Source organism: Ranitomeya variabilis, chromosome 1 (assembly GCF_051348905.1).
Source record: "Ranitomeya variabilis isolate aRanVar5 chromosome 1, aRanVar5.hap1, whole genome shotgun sequence".
NCBI classification, from domain to species: Eukaryota; Metazoa; Chordata; class Amphibia; order Anura; family Dendrobatidae; genus Ranitomeya; species Ranitomeya variabilis.
The window spans coordinates 600,442,843-600,462,270 of record NC_135232.1 but is presented as its reverse complement, the minus strand read 5'-3'; the positions used below and the strand labels follow the sequence as shown (position 1 = coordinate 600,462,270).

At 41.0% G+C, this 19,428-nt stretch overlaps 1 protein-coding gene across 1 annotated transcript in view; it reads left to right on the top strand.

Moving 5' to 3' along the window:
* PLEKHO1 (pleckstrin homology domain containing O1) overlaps positions 1 to 19,428 on the top strand; it is a 40,892-nt gene that overhangs the window by 7,970 nt on the left and 13,494 nt on the right. The window contains exon 2 of the mRNA XM_077259096.1: positions 171 to 317. Coding sequence (XP_077115211.1) covers positions 171 to 317 — 147 coding nt within the window. The remainder of the gene's footprint in view (positions 1 to 170; positions 318 to 19,428) is intronic.

The window sequence follows — 19,428 nt, the reverse complement described above, 5'->3', positions numbered from 1 at the left end:
TATTGTGTCTCGACAGTAACGAAGCCTTGTATAATTATTAGGATCCTGGCCTAACGTCTTCATTATCTATCTGTCTATACACTGCTTCTCCTGTGTTATAATCTCATTTTGTCTCTCATTTTTGTATTAATAATCTCATTATGTCATCATTTTCTCTCTTCTATGTGTAGGGCCCTCTGGATGGGAATCAGGCCCCCAGCCAGCCGGAGAAAGTGGGCTGGATTCGGAAATATTGCGGGAAAGGTATCTTCAGGGAAATCTGGAAGAACAGATATGTGGTGATAAGGGGAGATCAGCTCTACATGTCTGAGAAGGAGGTAAAAACTTTATATGATCTTCAGAACTTAATGGACTGTCTATGTGCCATGGTAATGACTGATCGGTGGGCTGATGCAGGATTTGGATTATTCTATGTGTTGGGTGACATTTTATCTATCCTATAGATAGTAAATTATTTTTGACTATGTTGGTGGTCACTCAACTTTCCTAGAACCTTATCATATTAGCATTGCAGCTGTTGAAATATGACTGATGGTTTCTATGACCTGGATACTTTGGTTATTATCGTGCCTTGTGATAATTTAGATATGGTTCCATGTGGCGTTGCTACTGCATTATGATAAAGTATAGGAACTAAATATGGCTCCGTGAGCTCGTCGTCTGTGATGTAATAGGGTTACGGATTTATATATTTGATGTTTATTTGGAGGGGATCAATGCTAATTGTGCTTATGCTGCTTTTTCTGGAAACTAAAATGAGATTAGATTACAGGATGAGAGACAGGGATGGGGAGGTTGACCACACATGGTAAAAAAAAGAAACGATTAATTCTTTATGTCCATATTAGGTGGCTGTCTTTAGTTCAGTGACTGCCACCAAGGTTCACAATAAGTACAATAGAATATTGTGAATAGTACCTTGTTATTGGGGTGCAGTGGAAAACATGGAAAAACGAGGACAAAATGCAAACTCCTTGGAGATGTTGTCCATGGTAGGATTCGAAACCAAGACCCCAGTACTGCATAATCATGCTGAATGAGTGGGCCACAGTCCTGTGAGTGGTCTTATGCTACCTTTAGGCCTCTCAGCTGGAAGTAACAGTCTACTTTTATCCCTAACAACTCCACCAGGCTTGTTTTTATTAAATATAAATCCCCAATTTGCATTAGAAAAAAAGTTGTCGATACTCACCAATTCCGGTGGGATTGTCTGCCAAATTTCTATTGGGGTCTCCCGACTCTACCTCAATAGATGATTGGGCATGTTGAATTTTAATGCTCAATCTTTTTTGCTTTGCACTTCCCATGCAAAATACAAGGACTATTAACAGAACTGAGTGTTCATGTTTAGGTCAGGAGTGATAGCTGCCTATGGAAAGAATGTTCATCGAACAACCATCTTAGATTGATGTGCACCTTGAGTGTGCCATTTGTTACAATGTATGAATATTCATAGTTGAGTCCAAGTACGGTAGGTACCTTTGCCCTATTCATTTTCTATGTGACTGCCAAAAAAAGCTGAGTATATTGCTCTGCTAACACCAGTAGCACCGTAGGGAATGAATCGAGTGGAGGTTCATATGCTCGTAGTTTTACCATTATTGGCCCTTGTGAAATTTGCTCTGACTGACTTCCTATATTGTCGATCATTGCTTTTCTGACCTGTGTAGAAGAACCCTTTGCCTAGAAAATCGCTGCTATGCCTTTATTTAGAAACTTGATAGAATTTGACTAGTTAAGAACTTGGTGACAAATTTCGAGAGCTTTCAAATTTGTCCTACATGTCTGAGTTAGCACAAAAAGGAAGCAGTGAATGCAACCACTTATCTCGACCTTCTGATGACATTTCAGACAAACCTATATCAGGGCAAATTGGGGAAATCAATTGTAATAATTATAGGGGATAACTCAGGAGACTCTTTGCGTGGAACAAGACAACTACAGGACACAGTTTTATAAGTGGTAAAGTCTATATTATCACACGGTGATTCAAACAGGTGCAGAGAGAAACTCAAGTCAACAACACTTGGTGCAAGTAATAAACGCAGCTTAGCAGTCTATAGGAAACTTCAGAGGAAAATGCAATCAAGCAGAAAGTCTATGAAGCATAATTATTCTTGAGGAACCTTGACACGAATAAGTCCTTGTCTTAGTCCAAACACAGATAGATATGCTTATAAGGCAGTTCAAATCATATCTTTAGCTCAACCAGGGAGGCCTGGTTAATAGTCTCATGTAATTGCAGAGCAGCACAGCTTACATGTCCAGCAAATGCAGATGAAGTAAAAACGATATCACATCAAGACCACAGATGAATGTTATCGTGGTCCAAGAAGTGTCATACAGATAATTTAAAATACTTTTATTTTTGTAAACAGTTTAAAATATATATATATAAAAACAAATACAAAGATGCCTCATGAAACAACCTATTGCGGTCAGCACGAGCAGAATATTCATAAATATCAATAGGGAGCAAACTGGGAATGTAACAGATTGCCGTACGAATCAAATCATATACTGCCTTTTAAATTTTACCACTGCCTTAGTCAAATGCATACACACCCAATTGGGTTGTGTTAATATCGGATCATTACCGGGCTATTATATTCAATGGCAAGCCGAGGGTGAGGCTAGAATATACATCGCATGCTAAATGTCTCTTCCCCGTTCCATCTACCTGGACATGGTGAGCGGTGTGCCCCGGACCCTACACATATTACCTGTTCAATGCTTCCCGTTACACGTGCCAAGCCAAATGGCGTGCTGTATCCGCAAACCCCGACGCGCGTTTCGCGTTAAGCTTCTTCCTGGGGGTGTGTCTAAGTCGATGAGTCGTACAAGTTTTATGTGGTCAATATCCAATCCAGGTTAGTGGGGCGGGGACTTGTTTGTAAACGTCACCCCATATCGGCCCATTTATTCTAACTCCTGCACGCTGCCATAAAGTTGTGACCATCCTTTACCCCATAATATGATAAACATCACATATATCAGCGCTGAGTTTACGAGTTTGTATATTGAAAGATAGTAAGATCTCTAGCTAAATCCATTGAAACGGCCGAAACAGGGGCGGAGCCATTTATACGTCATTTAACTAACGCCCACCAAGCCAAAAGATAATGGCATTGGTGGAAATCCAAGCACACTTCTCAGAATGTACGGAGTGCCGGACAAGGAGCTGAGGTGAATACTTCTATTATGTAATTCATATATATGCCCGTGAACAAAAAAGTGAAGCGACCATAAAGATATTGGTCATAAATTACCGGATAGACCCAAAAGTGATAAAGAAAATCAATAATAATATTAAAAAACTGATACAGATAAATGTGATTATTTGAACACTTAATAGTGTACAAAGAGAAAAAGTGAAAAGAGTGATTAATAAAGTGAAGGCCGAGTGCCTGCATATGCATTCGGCTACCATATAAGTGAATTAAGTTATTGTGGGCTTCATTAGTGGCAGGTTTGAACTGAGGTGGAGTTACGGGTGACATCTACCCCCCCTGCAGTAGGGGGCAAAGTCCACCTCAAACACCAACCATCGAGATCCCACCAGACGTGTCCCTTAAAAATATTATTATTTGAATATAGTGCATAAATACTTTAATAATAAAGAGTGAAACACACCGGTGAAGTGATAATGAAAAAAATATATATTTAATACCTATAATTTAATAAGTATAGTAACAGCATGTTTTCATATAGCATGGCTAATCTGTGCCCAGAATTGTAAAGCGGTTTCGGTCCGACACAATAGATCAGCCTAATGTATCTCTATCCGTATTACTATCAGTAATCTCAAACTTCAAATATACTTTAAAATTTTAAAATTTTAAATAACTCAATCCATATTTTGATAATATTTATCCTATATATTAAAATTCCTATTGTCTCGCTTTCACATAAATATGTGTCCTGAGCATAGAATCATGGTGGGGACTAATCACAATAAAAGGCATGATAATATCACATGCAACACCTATGCTTATGAAAGGAACCCACTCGAATGAAACAAAAAATCTGAAAAACAACAACATCTTCACAAAAAAAGAATTGCGAATGCTACTCTAATATAATTGGGTTCCTATTAACTGACTTATTTGGGTGTCTTAGGAGCTATAAATAATGTCCCGGTGAAAATTGGTAGTTGGCATAACCCCACCACTTGCATCCCATTACAGGAAAAACCCTTAATATACAACCTCATATCCCAACTAAAGACGAAGACTCTTATCCAGATATCTTTCGCTTGCAATATCTTCGTTATTATAGTTCAAATGTCCAAAAGAACATCTTCTCTGCTCCTACATGGGTCCACATATCAAATTCATGAGGTACAGAGTCAAGGTATAACATACCATCTCCACTCCCAGAGAAGTCCGTCTAATAAAAAAGTTGTAATTGTCCGGCATTTCCCATATATCGAGTAGATGGTAATTTGAAAACCATAATCCGTGATAAATGCTGTCCATATATATAATCACACTAATAAGGGTTTTTCATGCTTCAGCTGGATGATAGCTGGACATACGCCGCCCAGAGTAGATGCCGTCCACACATAAGTCCAAGATGGATTCGGCATTTCTCATATTTCAGCTGGATGGTAGCTTTAGGTACATGCCCAGTGGTGGATGTTATCAACACACACCGCCACACCGATATGGATTTTTCATGTACCCACTGGATGATAACTAGACATACATAGTCCAAGGTATATGCCGACCACATATTCGACCAAGATGGAATCTAGATAAACAAAAACATAATTAAAATCAAACCTAAGTAACTAAAACCAAACTATGGGAAAACCCACCGTCAAAGACTAAAACCTGATGAAACAAGCACCTGAGAAATATATACTTCTGACCAAAATAGTGTACATCCCCGGGCAGGTATGTACAATTAATTTATAGGAAGGCACTAAAGCCAAAATTTTCATTCAGACCTTGCGGGGCCAAAGTACCTAATCTGTAAATCCATCTGCTTTCAACCTGAGCAAGAACCTTGCCCAGGTCACCCCCTCTTGGACCTAGAGTTACTGTATCGATACCCTTGACTTTCATAAGGTATGGATCACAATCATGGAATTTTTTGTAATGTCGGGGGATAGTTTTCAAAGTTGTGATGTCTTCTATTGTTTTCGCCTTGGCAATATCCCTGTGATGTTCTCGGACACGAATTCTCAATTCCCTAGTAGTAAGGCCTATATAGGCCTTACCACATGGGCATACAGATTGGTAAATTACCCCTGTCGTTGAGCAAGTGATGAATTTTCTGATGTCATAGCTCTTAGAGCCATCAAAATTGGAAAACGTCTTGGCCCTGACACAGTTGGCACAGGCTTTACAACGACCGCATGGAAAAAAGCCTGCATTTTTAGTATCCCAACCCCTAGTTGAATTCTTTTTGACCTCATAGTGGCTGTGTACCAAGATATCTCCAAGGTTCCTAGACCTTTTGGCCACTATGGATGGATTAGATGGTAACAGCAGTTTAAGGGTGGGATCTGTATATAGCACTGACCAATGCTTCTGGATTATCTGTTTCAATTTGAACCATTTATTATGATGTACTTGAAGTAAAAACGAGCAGCAGATGAAGGAGGATTACTGGAAACTTGTGTATGCAGCAGGAACTCAGAGCAGAGTAGCAGGATCACCACACAGGTTCACAGGAGCAGGTGTATAGCCAGGGAGTAATCAGAGGTCAGGAGCTGGATGCAAGGCAGAATACTCTAGCACAGACTGAAGGCTGGGGTGGAGTTTTATAGCAGGAAGACACAGTGCACATGAGACCAAAGACGCCATCTTGGAAAAGGGCAGTAATGCACAAAAGGAAATAAAAATGTTCAGAGTCCTGACATCAATGTGAGAAGAATTTGAGTGGATATCGATGTCCATATTGGTCAGCACTGTTAGGTAGAGCCCTCACTAGTCAATGATAGTCCAACATGTTGCTAGTTGTGAAGATTTCACTTGTGATCCAGTGTGGCGTAAAGGCAGCTTGCACTGACTGATTATATAACAAGCTGATCGACTTTTGGGTTGAAGACCCTTTTACATGGGCAGATCACTGAGAATGATGGATGCCAACTAGTTGTCAAAAATAGTCACTGCCAGTAATACTGTAGTTGACTGGACATCCCCTTAAGTCTGTGAAAGTAGTAAACTTCCAAAACATAATACTGGCGGTGTTATCTTAGTGGTGGAAAGGGAACATGGAGTGATGGGGTGACACAGTGTTGTTTGGGGTTGCCAAAATTGAATTACAGCATACTGTATCATTACCCTTCCAACTAATAACTTCAGGCGACAGTGTGCCCGTACTTTTTATTTGGTCAGGGGATTGCCCTCTTGATGAAACCTCTCTTCTATAGTTAGCGTCTTTTTGTATGTGTAGGAACGCCCACAATGCTGGCTCCTGTACTGCTCCCTTTCGCTTAGGTTGAATATAATGTTTTCACTCTGTATTGTGCTTGTGAATGCATGGTGCCTTGGCACGGTAAGCCGTCTTTTATTTCAGGTACTTGGAAACCGCCCAGAGTATGTGCAGGTGTGTGTAATAATCTGTGCAGGGTACCGGCCTTGTACAATGTGAATGTGAGAAAGTGGTACGAGTCGGCACATTTTGAGGGGCTTTATTTCTGGTGGTACTGGGATATTGCACATAAATCTATTCATACAGTGGCATGTAAAAGTTTAGGCACCCCTGGTGAAAATTACTGTTATTGTGAATAGTTAAGCAAGTTGAAGGTGAAATGATCTCTAAAATGCCGAAAGCTAAAGATGACACATTTACTTTGTAATTTAAGCAAAAAAATATATATATTTTTTCATCTTTTACATTTTAAAAATTACAAAAAGGAAACTGCCAGTTCAAAAGTCTGGGTACCCTGCATGGATAGTACCTAGTAACACCCACTTTTGCAAGTATCACAGCTTGTAAACGCTTTTTGTAGCCAAAGAAGAGTCTTTTAAGTTTTGTTTGAGGGATTTTCATCCATTCCTGCTTGAAGAATTCCTCCAGTTCTGTGAGATTTTGAGGTCTAGCCACAGATTTTCAATGATGTTCAGATCAGGGGACTGTGAGGGCTATTAGGAAACCTTCAGCTTGCCCCTTTTGAGGTAGTCAGTTGTGGATTTTTCTGTGTTTAGGATCATTATCCATTTGTAGAAGCCATCCTCTTTTCAACTTCAGCTTTTTTACAGATGGTGTTATGTTTGCATCAAGAATTTGTTCACTCGTGAAATGTTCCCTTTGCCATTGGCTGCAACACAACCCCAATGCATGATTGATCCACCCCTATGCTTAATGGTTGGCTAGATGTTGAATAGTAGAACAGTGAATCACCACTCCAGATTCTGATAAATCTTTCTGAAGGTCTTTTGAAGACAAGCAAGGGTTGTGATTTGCCTCTGTAGCAATCATACGAGCAGCTCTCACTGAAGTTTTGCTTGGTCTTCCAGACCTTATTTTGACCTCCACTGTTCCTGTTAACTGCCATTTCTTAATTACATTTCGAACTGACGAAAGGGCAACTTGAAAACACTTTGCTATCTTTTTATAGCCTTCTTCTACTCTGTAGGCCTCCACCATTTTCATTTTCAGAGTGCTAGGCAGCTGCTTAGAAGAACCCTTGGCTGCTGTTTTTTTGACACAAGGTTAGAGGAGGCTGAGTTTTTATCAAGTCGGGAAACTTACATCACCTGGCCTTTCCTAATGATGATAGTGAACAAGCCATAACTCTAACAGGCTAATTAAGGTCTGAAAGCTTGGTCAAAGTTGTCTGAGTACACAAAGTGTGCTCAAACTTTTGCATCGGCCCATTTTCCTATTTGTATTTTTTTTAAATAAATAAAATGAAAATATATATTTTTTGTTGCCTAAAATACAAAGGAAATGTGTCATCTTTAACTTTAGGCTTTTTAGAGATAATTTCGTCTTCAACTTGCCTAACTGTTCACAATAACAGTAATTTTGGGCAGTGGTGCCAAAACTTTTACATGCCACTGTAGATACTGCAACCAAAGATAGTTAATGTCTTGATGAGACTGAGGCTTTTTCTCCTCTCTTCACAGTATAGCCGCTAAGGATACACTCCCTATCAACTACATCTCTTTCATTGAGGTTTCCATCTTTATATCCAATTTGTCTCTGGAGATCTGATTTTTATTTTGCGAGTGGTGCCCATGAGATATTGGCTTGTGGCACAATAACTTCATAGAAGCTTTGGCTCATTCATACTCATTCTCCATGTCCTCCTTGCCTGACATATGCGTGATTGGACAATGAGGTCCATCTTAGGACGGAGTATGATGTTATAAGAAACCCTCTCAAAGTCCTGGATCTTGATGATTTCAGCAGCGCCCAGAAGATTTGTCAACTTTTCCAGTAGTCTTGGACATCTTCATTTTTTCCAGATGTCTTCGTTTTTGTTATAAATGTTTTTAGTTAAACCTTTGTGGTATTATTTACTATTCTTATAAGTTTGTTTGTTTTCTTATGTTGATACCGAGAGTAGATAATTCCTTCCCAATTAACTAGTCTGTACTGCTGCAAAAGAAAAATTGGTCACTATGTTTTTGTGTTTTTTTTCCTTTCTTAATATAAAATGCTCAATCTAGACTGGTCGGTTGATGTGTTAGTGAGATTGATCTGCTGCCGTGTAGTCCTCCTTTGTGCACCATAATATAATCCAAGTCTTTGATTTTAACCTTCAAAGGCTGGTGTGCTTGTCTACTGCGTTTCTATAAATTCTCAAAACACTCCAGAATGCAAATCAGGGAATATGTAGGTGGGGAATTACTCACTGTGTAATTGAAAGAGGATTATGGGAAATCTGAAACCTCACTTGAAGCAAGAACATTCCCAAGTGTCTATGTGAGTTTCCTTTTAATCTAGGGATTTGTGCAAATCAGTTGCTTACATAATCCTATTTCTTCACATTAGTATTATTGCAATCTATTATTTTGATATATCACCATATATAATTAAAAAAAAGGCATGTCAGGGGTCCTATATGAAAATTCAAGATGTCTATCAATACATTTAGCCAACCAGTCCTTGGGTAGAGTCGCTCACTTTGATCAATAGCGTTCACTTGTTGTACCTGTTTATAGCCAGGTGACATCCTATATGGTCCCCATTATGGTTCCCAAAAGGCCATCACCAGCTATTACATGAAGAGCGCCAAATGAACATATGGCATAAAGCTTCTCCCCTACAGCCCTAAAAACAGCATTTCGTAAGTAAATCTTAACCAAAAGCTTTTGTAGCAGTATCCATCTAATCCTGAAGAGCCCCTTAAAATTGTTGTTAAGCACCCTAGTTCTATATTTGTATAGTCATGTTATTCCCATCATGGAAGGGCAAGGCTAGTAATATCCTGCTTTGCAATGAGACGTCCTGCTCGTTTACAAATCTACGAGCCGCCGCTGTTTTCTGAGTTCAGAGCTTCAGGCTTGAATGTTCCCACGTGTACCTCAGTTAATCCATATGTGAAAGCTTCTTTGCACTGCGATGACATCACCTGTCACTCAGCTATAGATAGTTACTGCACGCTGTGACTTTCTCATGTGACCTAGTTACTAATGGATGTCTGCTTTTTGTCTTAATGCGTGACTGACAACAAATGCAACGTACTAGGTTTAATAACATATGAGTACTAGAAAAATCTACAGGACAATTAAAAATATACAAAAGTAAAAAACCCAATATGATAAAGATACAAAACATGGCACTAAAATAAAAAAATGAAAAAAAATCATCTACTTGAAAGCAATGATATTGGAGCCTTTAATTCTATTGTATGATCTAGATTTTTTTCAGTATATGATAGTATTTATTGTTTTCTCTTTTCTTATCTTATAAATAAATGATTTCCAAAAGTTTTAAAAAGATACATACATTTACAGTTTTAGTCTATGGGGTGAAATGCATTGTAAATCCATAACACAATCCACAGCAAAGTATTTTTTATTGAGTTGAGTAATTTTCCCTAGTAAGCCTGAGGAACACATTAGATTACATTTAATAATAATATAATAATAATCTATTTATATAGCCTAACATGTTCCGCAGCGCTTTACAGTTTGCACACATTATCATTGTCCCCCATGGGGCTCACAATCTAAATTCCCTATCAGTATGTTTTTGGAATGTGGGAGGAAACCGTAGAATCGGAGGAAACCCATGCAAACACGGGCAGAACATACAAACTTCTTGCGGATGTTGTCCTTGGTGGGATTTGAACCCAGGACCCCAGCGCTGCAGTGCTAACCACTGAGCCACCGTGCTGCCCAATTTTAGATGTACTTTCCATTTTTGGTTGGACCATCCAACCTGATTGGCATGAGAGGTCTCCAGAATCTCCCACAACAGATAAGAGGAGAGAAGATTTGGGCAGCTTAAAATTAAACATCTGATCCTTTTCAGGGAAATTAACCTGTCAACCAGAGGTATCTGGCAGCGACATTCTTTTTTCTCCCCTTTGAAAACATATGAACGCTCGGCTGACCGTTCAGGTGTATGGGGGGATCAGGAGAATGTTCTTCTGATAGCCATCTCATAAGTATGGGCATCGTAAAGGGTTATTCCCCCCAAAAAACAAGTTATCTGCTATCAATTGGAGAGTGGATAACTTGCTGATAGCTGGGGGTTGTCCGCTTGGAACTGCAGCGGTCCTGAGATCAGAGCTCTGCATCCCTTTCTTAAATGGAACATGTTCAACTTCTGCTCCATTCATTGTTTATGGGACTACCAGAGGGAGCCGAGCAATATATGAATTGATAAGAAATAAAACATCTGCACGCTTTCGTATAAAATTGGAGATATAGTATGGGGCCATAGATGTAATAAAGATGTATGCATGAAGCCTTTCGGTCTGTCGCACTTTTGAGGAGCTTTGCTATAGTTTGTGACATCCGTGTAATGATGCTTAAATTTGGAACAGTAGATTTCTGCAATTGGAGCTTAACCGAGGGGCATTTCAATGTCATCCCGTCCTCCCTGTTATTGCAGATCATTGAGGATTGAGATTATGTAACATATACCCTGGAGCTAATCATGAGGGGACATGGCGAAAGGAGTTGTCCTGTCCAGTCAAGAAGAGAGGGACAATTTTCAAATCACTGTAGAGGTCTTCCTTTCGGTGTATGTTCCTGTCTAAACCCTTCCACGTATCATTGCACCTATGATTCCTGCTGATAGTTAATCTTATAATCTCAGAGTACAATACCGTATGAGATTTACTCTCTATAGAGGAGTAATGTGAAATGAAACCTTGCTTTTAAGTCCCTTTTCCTTCCTGTTCCTTCCCGTTCAGCAGCTTTGCTCCCTGTTGTGCAGGATGACTAGATCAGTTGAGTGGGCTCCGTAATGAAAATATATTCTCCCTTCACACTGACTGTTGTATAAACTTCCCAGCCCCCTGATGGTGACTAATACGAGGGATTCTGTGCTCTCAACTGGGCATGGTTTACATTCATTCTTCATCAGAAAATAAGAAATTAAGAGGCTGCAAAACATGATGACTATTTCTCCCCAAATAATATAGTCATCAACCCTGGATACCACGAGAATCCATTATGTGGTCCAGAATTTAAGATCAAGATTAGTGTATTCAAGCCTACTCCTTTTTATCTCCTTAGAAACAAGACTCGCTGCTGTGAATGGTTAAAGACATGATCATACACTTCCTAGGCTAAGTTTTCTTGACTCGTTTAAAAATATTTCCACCGCATAGTGGCTCAAGGAGTGGTGTGAAGAATTTCCAACAGGTCACTTATAGCATTTTTTGTGAAATGGTGTTTAGAAAGAAAAAGTTCTATGGTCTTGGAAATTGGCAGAGATCTGAGTTCAAAGACTCAACCACCATGATGTTTCAATAAAGGTACCGTCACATTAAGCGACGCTGCAGCGATAGCGACAACGATGCCGATCGCTGCAGCGTCGCTGTTTGATCGCTGGAGAGCTGTCATACAGACCGCTCTCCAGCGACCAACGATGCCGAGGTCCCCGGGTAACCAGGGTAAACATCGGGTTGCTAAGCGCAGGGCCGCGCTTAGTAACCCGATGTTTACCCTGGTTACCAGCGTAAAAGTAAAAAAAACAAACAGTACATACTTACATGCGTCCCCCAGCGTCTGCTTCCTGACACTGACTGAGCTCCGGCCCTAACAAGCACAGCGGTGACGTCACCGCTGGTGCTTTCACTTTCACTTTAGGTGCCGGCGCTCAGTGTCAGGAAGCAGACGCTGGGGGACGCATGTGAGTATGTACTGTTTGTTTTTTTTACTTTTACGCGGGTAACCAGGGTAAACATCGGGTTACTAAGCGCGGCCCTGCGCTTAGTAACCCGATGTTTACCCTGGTTACCAGTGTAAAACATCGCTGGTATCGTTGCATTTGGTGTCAAACACAACGATACACAGCGATCGGACGACCAAATAAAGTTCTGGACTTTATTCAGCGACCAGCGACATCACAGCAGGATCCTGATCGCTGCTGCGTGTCAAACTAAACGATATCGCTAGCGAGGATGCTGCAACGTCACGGATCGCTAGCGATATCGTTTAGTGTGACGGTACCTTAAGTTCCAGCCTAAAGGCCCCGTCTCTCATAGCGAGATCGCTAGCGAGATCGCTGCTGAGTCACAAGTTTTGTGACGCAACAGCGACCTCCATAGCGATCTCGCTATGTGTGACACGTACCAGCGATCAGGCCCCTGCTGCGAGATCGCTGGTCGTGTCGGAATGGCCTGGACCTTTTTTTGGTCGTTGAGGCCCCGCTGACATTGCTGAATCGGTGTGTGTGACACCGATCCAGCGATGTCTTCACTGGTAACCAGGGTAAACATCGGGTTACTAAGCGCAGGGCCGCGCTTAGTAACCCGATGTTTACCCTGGTTACCAAAAAAAACAAACAGTACATACTCGCCTTTCGGTGTCCAGGTCCCTTGCCGTCTGCTTCCTGCTCTCACTGACTCCCGGCCGTACAGTGAGAAGTGAGAGCACAGCAGTGACGTCACCGCTGCGCTCTGCTCTCAGTGTACGGCGGCTCAGTCAGAGCAGGAAGCAGACGGCAAGGGACCTGGACACCGAAAGGCGAGTATGTACTGTTTGTTTTTTTTGGTAACCAGGGTAAACATCGGGTTACTAAGCGCGGCCCTGCGCTTAGTAACCCGATGTTTACCCTGGTTACCCGGGTGCTGCAGGGGGACTTCGGCATCGTTGAAGACAGTTTCAACGATGCCGAAGTCGTTCCCCTGATCGTTGGTCGCTGGAGAGAGCTGTCTGTGTGACAGCTCCCCAGCGACCACACAACGACTTACCAACGATCACGGCCAGGTCATATCGCTGGTCGTGATCGTTGGTAAATCGCTATGTGAGACGGGGCCTTAAAAGATTTCACCACCCACATCCTTTGGTAAGATTCAAACACAAGAACTTCACTGCCACAATCTTTTAATGAGGTCCAACCTCAAGAATTTAACCACTCAGATCAGTTGATAAGATCCAAGCACAAGAACTTCACTGCCATGATCTTCTCATGAGTTCCAATCTAAAGGACTCCACCGATATCATCTTCTGATAAGGTCCGACCTATGGATGTCACCACCATAATCTACAAGCACAAAAACTTCACCGCTATAATCTTTCGATGAAGTCCAAACTCATGGTGTCTTCTTTATAAAGTAAATATCTCCACCACCCTCATAATCTTTTCAGAAGGTTAAGGGTATGTGCACACGTCCGGATTTCTTGCAGAAATTTCCTGAAGAAAACCGGAAATTTTCTGCAAGAAATCCGCATTTTTTTTTTGCGTTTTTTTTCCGTTTTTTCCGCGTTTTTTTTAGCATTCTGCAAACGTAATTAGCTTGCAGAATGCTAAAGTTTTCCAAGCGATCTGTAGCATCGCTTGGAAAACTGACTGACAGGTTGGTCACACTTGTCAAACATACTGTTTGACAAGTGTAACCAACTTTTTACTATAGATGCAGCTTATGCAGCATCTATAGTAAAAGATAGAATGTTTAAAAATAATAAAAAAAATAAAAAAAATGCTTATACTCACCCAGACATCTCCTCAGCGGCGTCCGTTCCTCTTCGTATAGCTGCTGTGCACGCAGGACCTTCCATGACGTCGCGGTCATGTGAGCGGTCACATGACCGCTCACGACCAATCACAGGACAGTGACGTCATCGGCAAGGTCCTTCGCCGCACACCAGCTACAGGAACCGAAGCGGCAGCATGCAGCGGTGAGGCGGGAAGACATCGAGGGTGAGTATAGGACTATTTTTTATTTTAATTCTTTTTTTTTTGACCAATTATATGGTGCCCAGTGCGTGGAGGAGAGTCTCCTCTCCTCCACCCTGGGTACCAACCGCACATAATCTGCTTACTTCCCGCATGGTGGGCACAGCCCCGTGCGGGAAGTAAGCAGATCAATGGACTCCTAGGTGTGCGGAATCCCCGCAATTCCGCATTTTTAATGAACATGTTGCTTTTTTTTCCGCGATGCGATTTTTTCGTGGAAAAAATCGCAACATTTGCACAAAAAATGCGGAATACACTGTAAATAATGGGAGGCATATGTTAGCGTTTTTTTCGCGTTTTTATCACGTTTTTATAGCGAAAAAAACGCGAAAAAAACGCGAAAAATCCTGAACGTGTGCACATGGCCTTAAGTGCAAACACTGCACCACCATGAGTTTGTGATAAGATCCAAGTCAATCATATTGACTCCATTTGTATAATCTTTTGATAAGTTCCAAGCTCAAGTATTTCACTGTCTTTTTCATCTGATAAGGTACAAGCACAATGACTCACTTGTTATTCTGTTAAGTCCCAAGCTCAGGGACTGTACCTCCATGTTCTTCTGATTATGGCAGTGATCTGCTGTGGGTAGGACTGTTCATATACATATGCTACTTTTTGGTGCGTTTGTAAACTAACGTTGGACATGTCCAAAGAAACAAATATCCAAAACACCTAGTAATTGTCTAGCCTTGTGGGTTGTTTTCTATTAGTTTCTATAAAAGTTCTTAATTGAGAACAACAAAAAAATGTAAAGAAGCTACAGGAGTCAAACAATTATGTCTTGGGGTATGAGATATTGGCCATTTGAAAAGTACTTCAACCACATGGTAGGTCAAACCATTAATACTTGTGAAGAAGTCCTAACAGGTCACTTCTGACAACTTTCCCGAAATAGAAATGGTGGATAGCAAGAGCATTGGATGTTCTTTTGTTTTAGAAATCATTGACAGGTCAAGCATAAGGACTCCATCTCCATGATCTTCTGATAACATCTAAGCACAAGGACACCAATGTCATGAATTTCTTGTACTGGCCATTTGCAAAAACTTCATCACCATGATCTAATACGGTCAAAACTCAAGGACTCCTCTGTTGTGATCTATGGGTTCTAGCAGAAGTCCACTGTGGGTTCATCTGCTCTATGATGTGTTAGTTTTTGGTAAGTTTGTTGGCTATCTCTCCAAGTTGTTTACAGTTGGTGTCTATAAAATTGATGAACTACAAAAAAAAAGTTCAAAGAATCTTTAGGCTTAAGGTGCACTTGATTTTGGCCATCCTTGTTAGACATAATATTTGTAAATGAGATTTTATATTCTTCAGTTCCTGAGTATGTAAAAGATACATAGGAAGTTTTTACTTTCGTTCCCATTAGCACTGAGTACCAGATGTGCATTCCTCCAGAATGTACCCTTGTTGGATAATATTTTCTGATACTTTCTGAAGAGTTAAAACAAGCGGATGGAAGTGTCCAACTCCAGCGCTGTTACTATTTTTTTTTTCAAAATTACTCCCCAAGGCGAAAGAAGCTGCTCTGTGCCATATCAGATGGTTACACTTATTTTTCAGTCATTTACAATTCTTTAGCTCCAATCTGACAGATTATTTTAGGAGAAGACATTTTTTTTTTCCAACACGTTGAGTGTTTTTTGTTTTTTTTTAAATACTGGCAAATGGTATCCCCGTAGCACTGCAGGGTCCTGACTGGGATCCCTGAATTAGGCTCTAAACAGTCTCTTGGTGAATAAAGGAACCCAGATTTTCATTAGACAGCACTAGGACAGATCAGTGTCCTTTGGGCTTATAGGACATTATTGACCATTTCAAAGAACTTTTTCCCTTCTGGGAGTCTACAGGGGCTCACCAAAGGTCACGAGCCTTAGAAGGCCTTTTGGTGGAGCCAAATATATCCACTGGTATAACTTTTTTGAGTGTTTTTTACTTGTATAATACATTATGCATTATCTGTTTGCTATTTTTGACTTCCTATGAAACGTATCATTATTTTTATCATCAGTTGAACACATTGTGATTTGCTGCTGTGCAAAGATAAAAACAATGGGGGGTTATCCAACCACATATCCAGTTCAAGACAAGTACATTTGGTGCAGTTTTTGGAAAGGTTATCTTTAATGTTGGTATTTTAGAAGGTAACAACCACTGTTTTGAGGCTTAGTAGAAAAGTAGACGTTAAAAAGAGGATGAAAACAGGTCCAGCATTTTGTGGTTTAAAGGCTATACAGTTCAAAATGGCTCCCCCAGGACTGTCTACGTCTGGCTGGCAGGGTTGCAGACACTTTGAAAAGTCTGAGCTCCCAGAGGCCAATAAAGGGTTCCTACTGCCTTCCCAAAGGTCGAGCAGTCAGAGAGGCTTGTCAAGTCTGAAAGCATTTCCTACAACAGCTGTGGTCACAATGGCTGCATTGTATGGTGACAGAGACACCACATTGCTATCTCGCGGTACCCATCTTCATGATGTCATATAATTGCTATCACTCTGATGATGTCAGGCGTATACCAACATGGATCCTTTTAATAAAAAATAAATACCCAAAGATTAGTCATTGTGCTATTATTCTATGTTAGACTTTTTCACCAGTTGGTGTACGGAGCCTTGTGTTTTAGGCAATGCTCCCTCGGAAAATAGTTGGAAAATTAGCTCTCACCCAGAGCTAGATACCCAACAAGGATATTAATTATATTTGCAGATGTCTGGCTTTTGGATTACCGTAATTGTGCTGCAAAATCTTCCTTAAAAATTGCATCAATAGAAAATCACAGCAAAAACGTGAATTTACATGTGGAAAATAATCCAAATAATTTACAGGATTATTCTTCACCTTCTCCTTGACTATGCAGCCTGAACATATGCAAATCAAAGTGGTTTTACAATAGTATGTTTTAAATTAATAAGGTTTTTGAAAAAAAAAAATGTCCAGACCCCTTTTTATGATGGCCCATTTAAAAAAAGAAAAACAACTCTGTGTACAGGTACCCTAACCCTCAGCTGTGTGGAAGCATTAGGTCTTCGGACCCTGGAGGTAGAAGTTACATTTGGAGGCTGCAGCATAGATGGAGCTGGAACTGAACCATGTTTTTCAGCCGTTCACTGCAGATTTTCTGAGATGCTTTGCGGATTTGTTGAATCCTAAAATGACTCGGAGCATTTTCTACCATCCCTGCCTGTAATGCAGCACTTTTATATAATACGCCGCGTCCTTCTTGCATTCTCCATTTGTAGCATACAGTTTTTATCTTTTGTTCCTCATTCGGGGGGCTTGCAAGGTCAGGGTAACTGGATTTTTCCTTCTTTAATAGATGAACAGAACGGAGATGTGGGGGAGGGGTTACCTTCAGCTCATGTGAAATGAAGGGGGAAGGATGCTACCCGGATACCAGTGAATATGTTTTGTTTCAGAGGGGTCCTATTAATAAATTTTGCAGTCTATAGGCGACACGGCTATACTTCCAGGCTGTATTATGTTATTTAGGGGGCAGGGAGCCTGTGTAGACATGGTAGTAGCATTTAATGACATGCGGACCATACCCCATAATAACACTGTCAGCGCCCCTTTAAAAAGAGCCTAAGTACAGTATGTTCCTTACAAACTTTGTCTCCTATAAACAGTGTCAGACAGAAACATTCCCATATAAACAGTTAAAAAAAAGAGGGCCCCTTTAAACGGCGCTAGAAAGTGGTTATTATCCCTATAAACAGTCAGTTAGTGACCCTATAAACAGTGCCAATCACAGAGCGCACCAAACACTGCCCTTATTAATAGTGTCAGCCACAGAGTACACCTATAAACAGTTCTAGCTAGATAGTAATCCTAAAACCAGTGTGAGACACACAATACCACTATACATCATGTTCCAAATTATTATGCAAATGACATTTTTCTCGGATTTTCCTAAATGGTCGGTGCAAATGACAGTCAGTCTAATAAAAGTCATCACCCGTTAGAGTATACATCGAATTTTATTGAAGAATCCTCCCAATGATAACAGTATAATCTCCAAAATGAATAAAAACTCAAAATGCACTGTTCCAAATTATTAGGCACAGTAAAATTTCTAAACATTTGATAAGTTTTAAAGAACTGAAAATGCTCATTTGTGGAATTTGCAGCATTAGGAGGTCACATTCACTGAACAACAAAGCTATTTAACTCCAAAACATCCTAAGGCTGGGTTCACACTGCGTTAGTGTGACCCGTTTAACGGACTACGTTACACCGCGGCATAACGCGATGTAACGTAGTCCGTTAACGCCGCCATTGAATGCAATGGCAGATGCATCGCTAGCGCACACCCACAATGGGCGTGCGCTAGCGATGTGCGGTCATTGAGTGACGGACCCTGAGACGCGGGCTGCAGCGTTTCCGGGTCCGTCACTGCTAGCGCAGATATAGCTAGGAGAGCTCTATCTGCGCTAGCGGAATGCAAACGCCGGCACCTGCGCTAGCAGCAGCCCGTTAGCATATGTGCTGAACGGGCTGCTGCTAACGCAGTGTGAACTAAGCCAAACAGGCCAAGTTACATGTTAACATAGGACCCCTTCTTTGATATCACCTTCACAATTCTTGCATCCATTGAACTTGTGAGTTTTTGGAGAGTTTCTGCTTGTATTTCTTGGCATGAAATCAGAATAGCCTCCCAGAGCTGCTGTTTTGATGTGAACTGCCTCCCACCCTCATAGATCTTATGCTTGATGATACTCCAAAGGTTCTCTATAGGGTTGAGGTCAGGGGAAGATGGTGGCCACACCATGAGTTTATCTCCTTTTATGCTGATAGCAGCCAATGACTCAGAGGTATTCTTTGCAGCATGAGATGGTGCATTGTCATGCATGAAGATGATTTTGCTCCTGAAGGCTCTTTTCTGCTTTTTATACCATGGAAGAAAGTTGTCAGTCAGAAACTCTATATACTTTGCAGAGGTCATTTTCACACGTTCAGGAACCGTAAAGGGCCCTACCAGCTGTATCCCCATGATTCCGGCCCAAAACATGACTCCTCCTTTGCTGACGACGCAGCCTTGTTAGGACATGATGGCCATCCACCAACCATCCATCTTGACCATCCAGGGTTGCTCCACACTCATCAG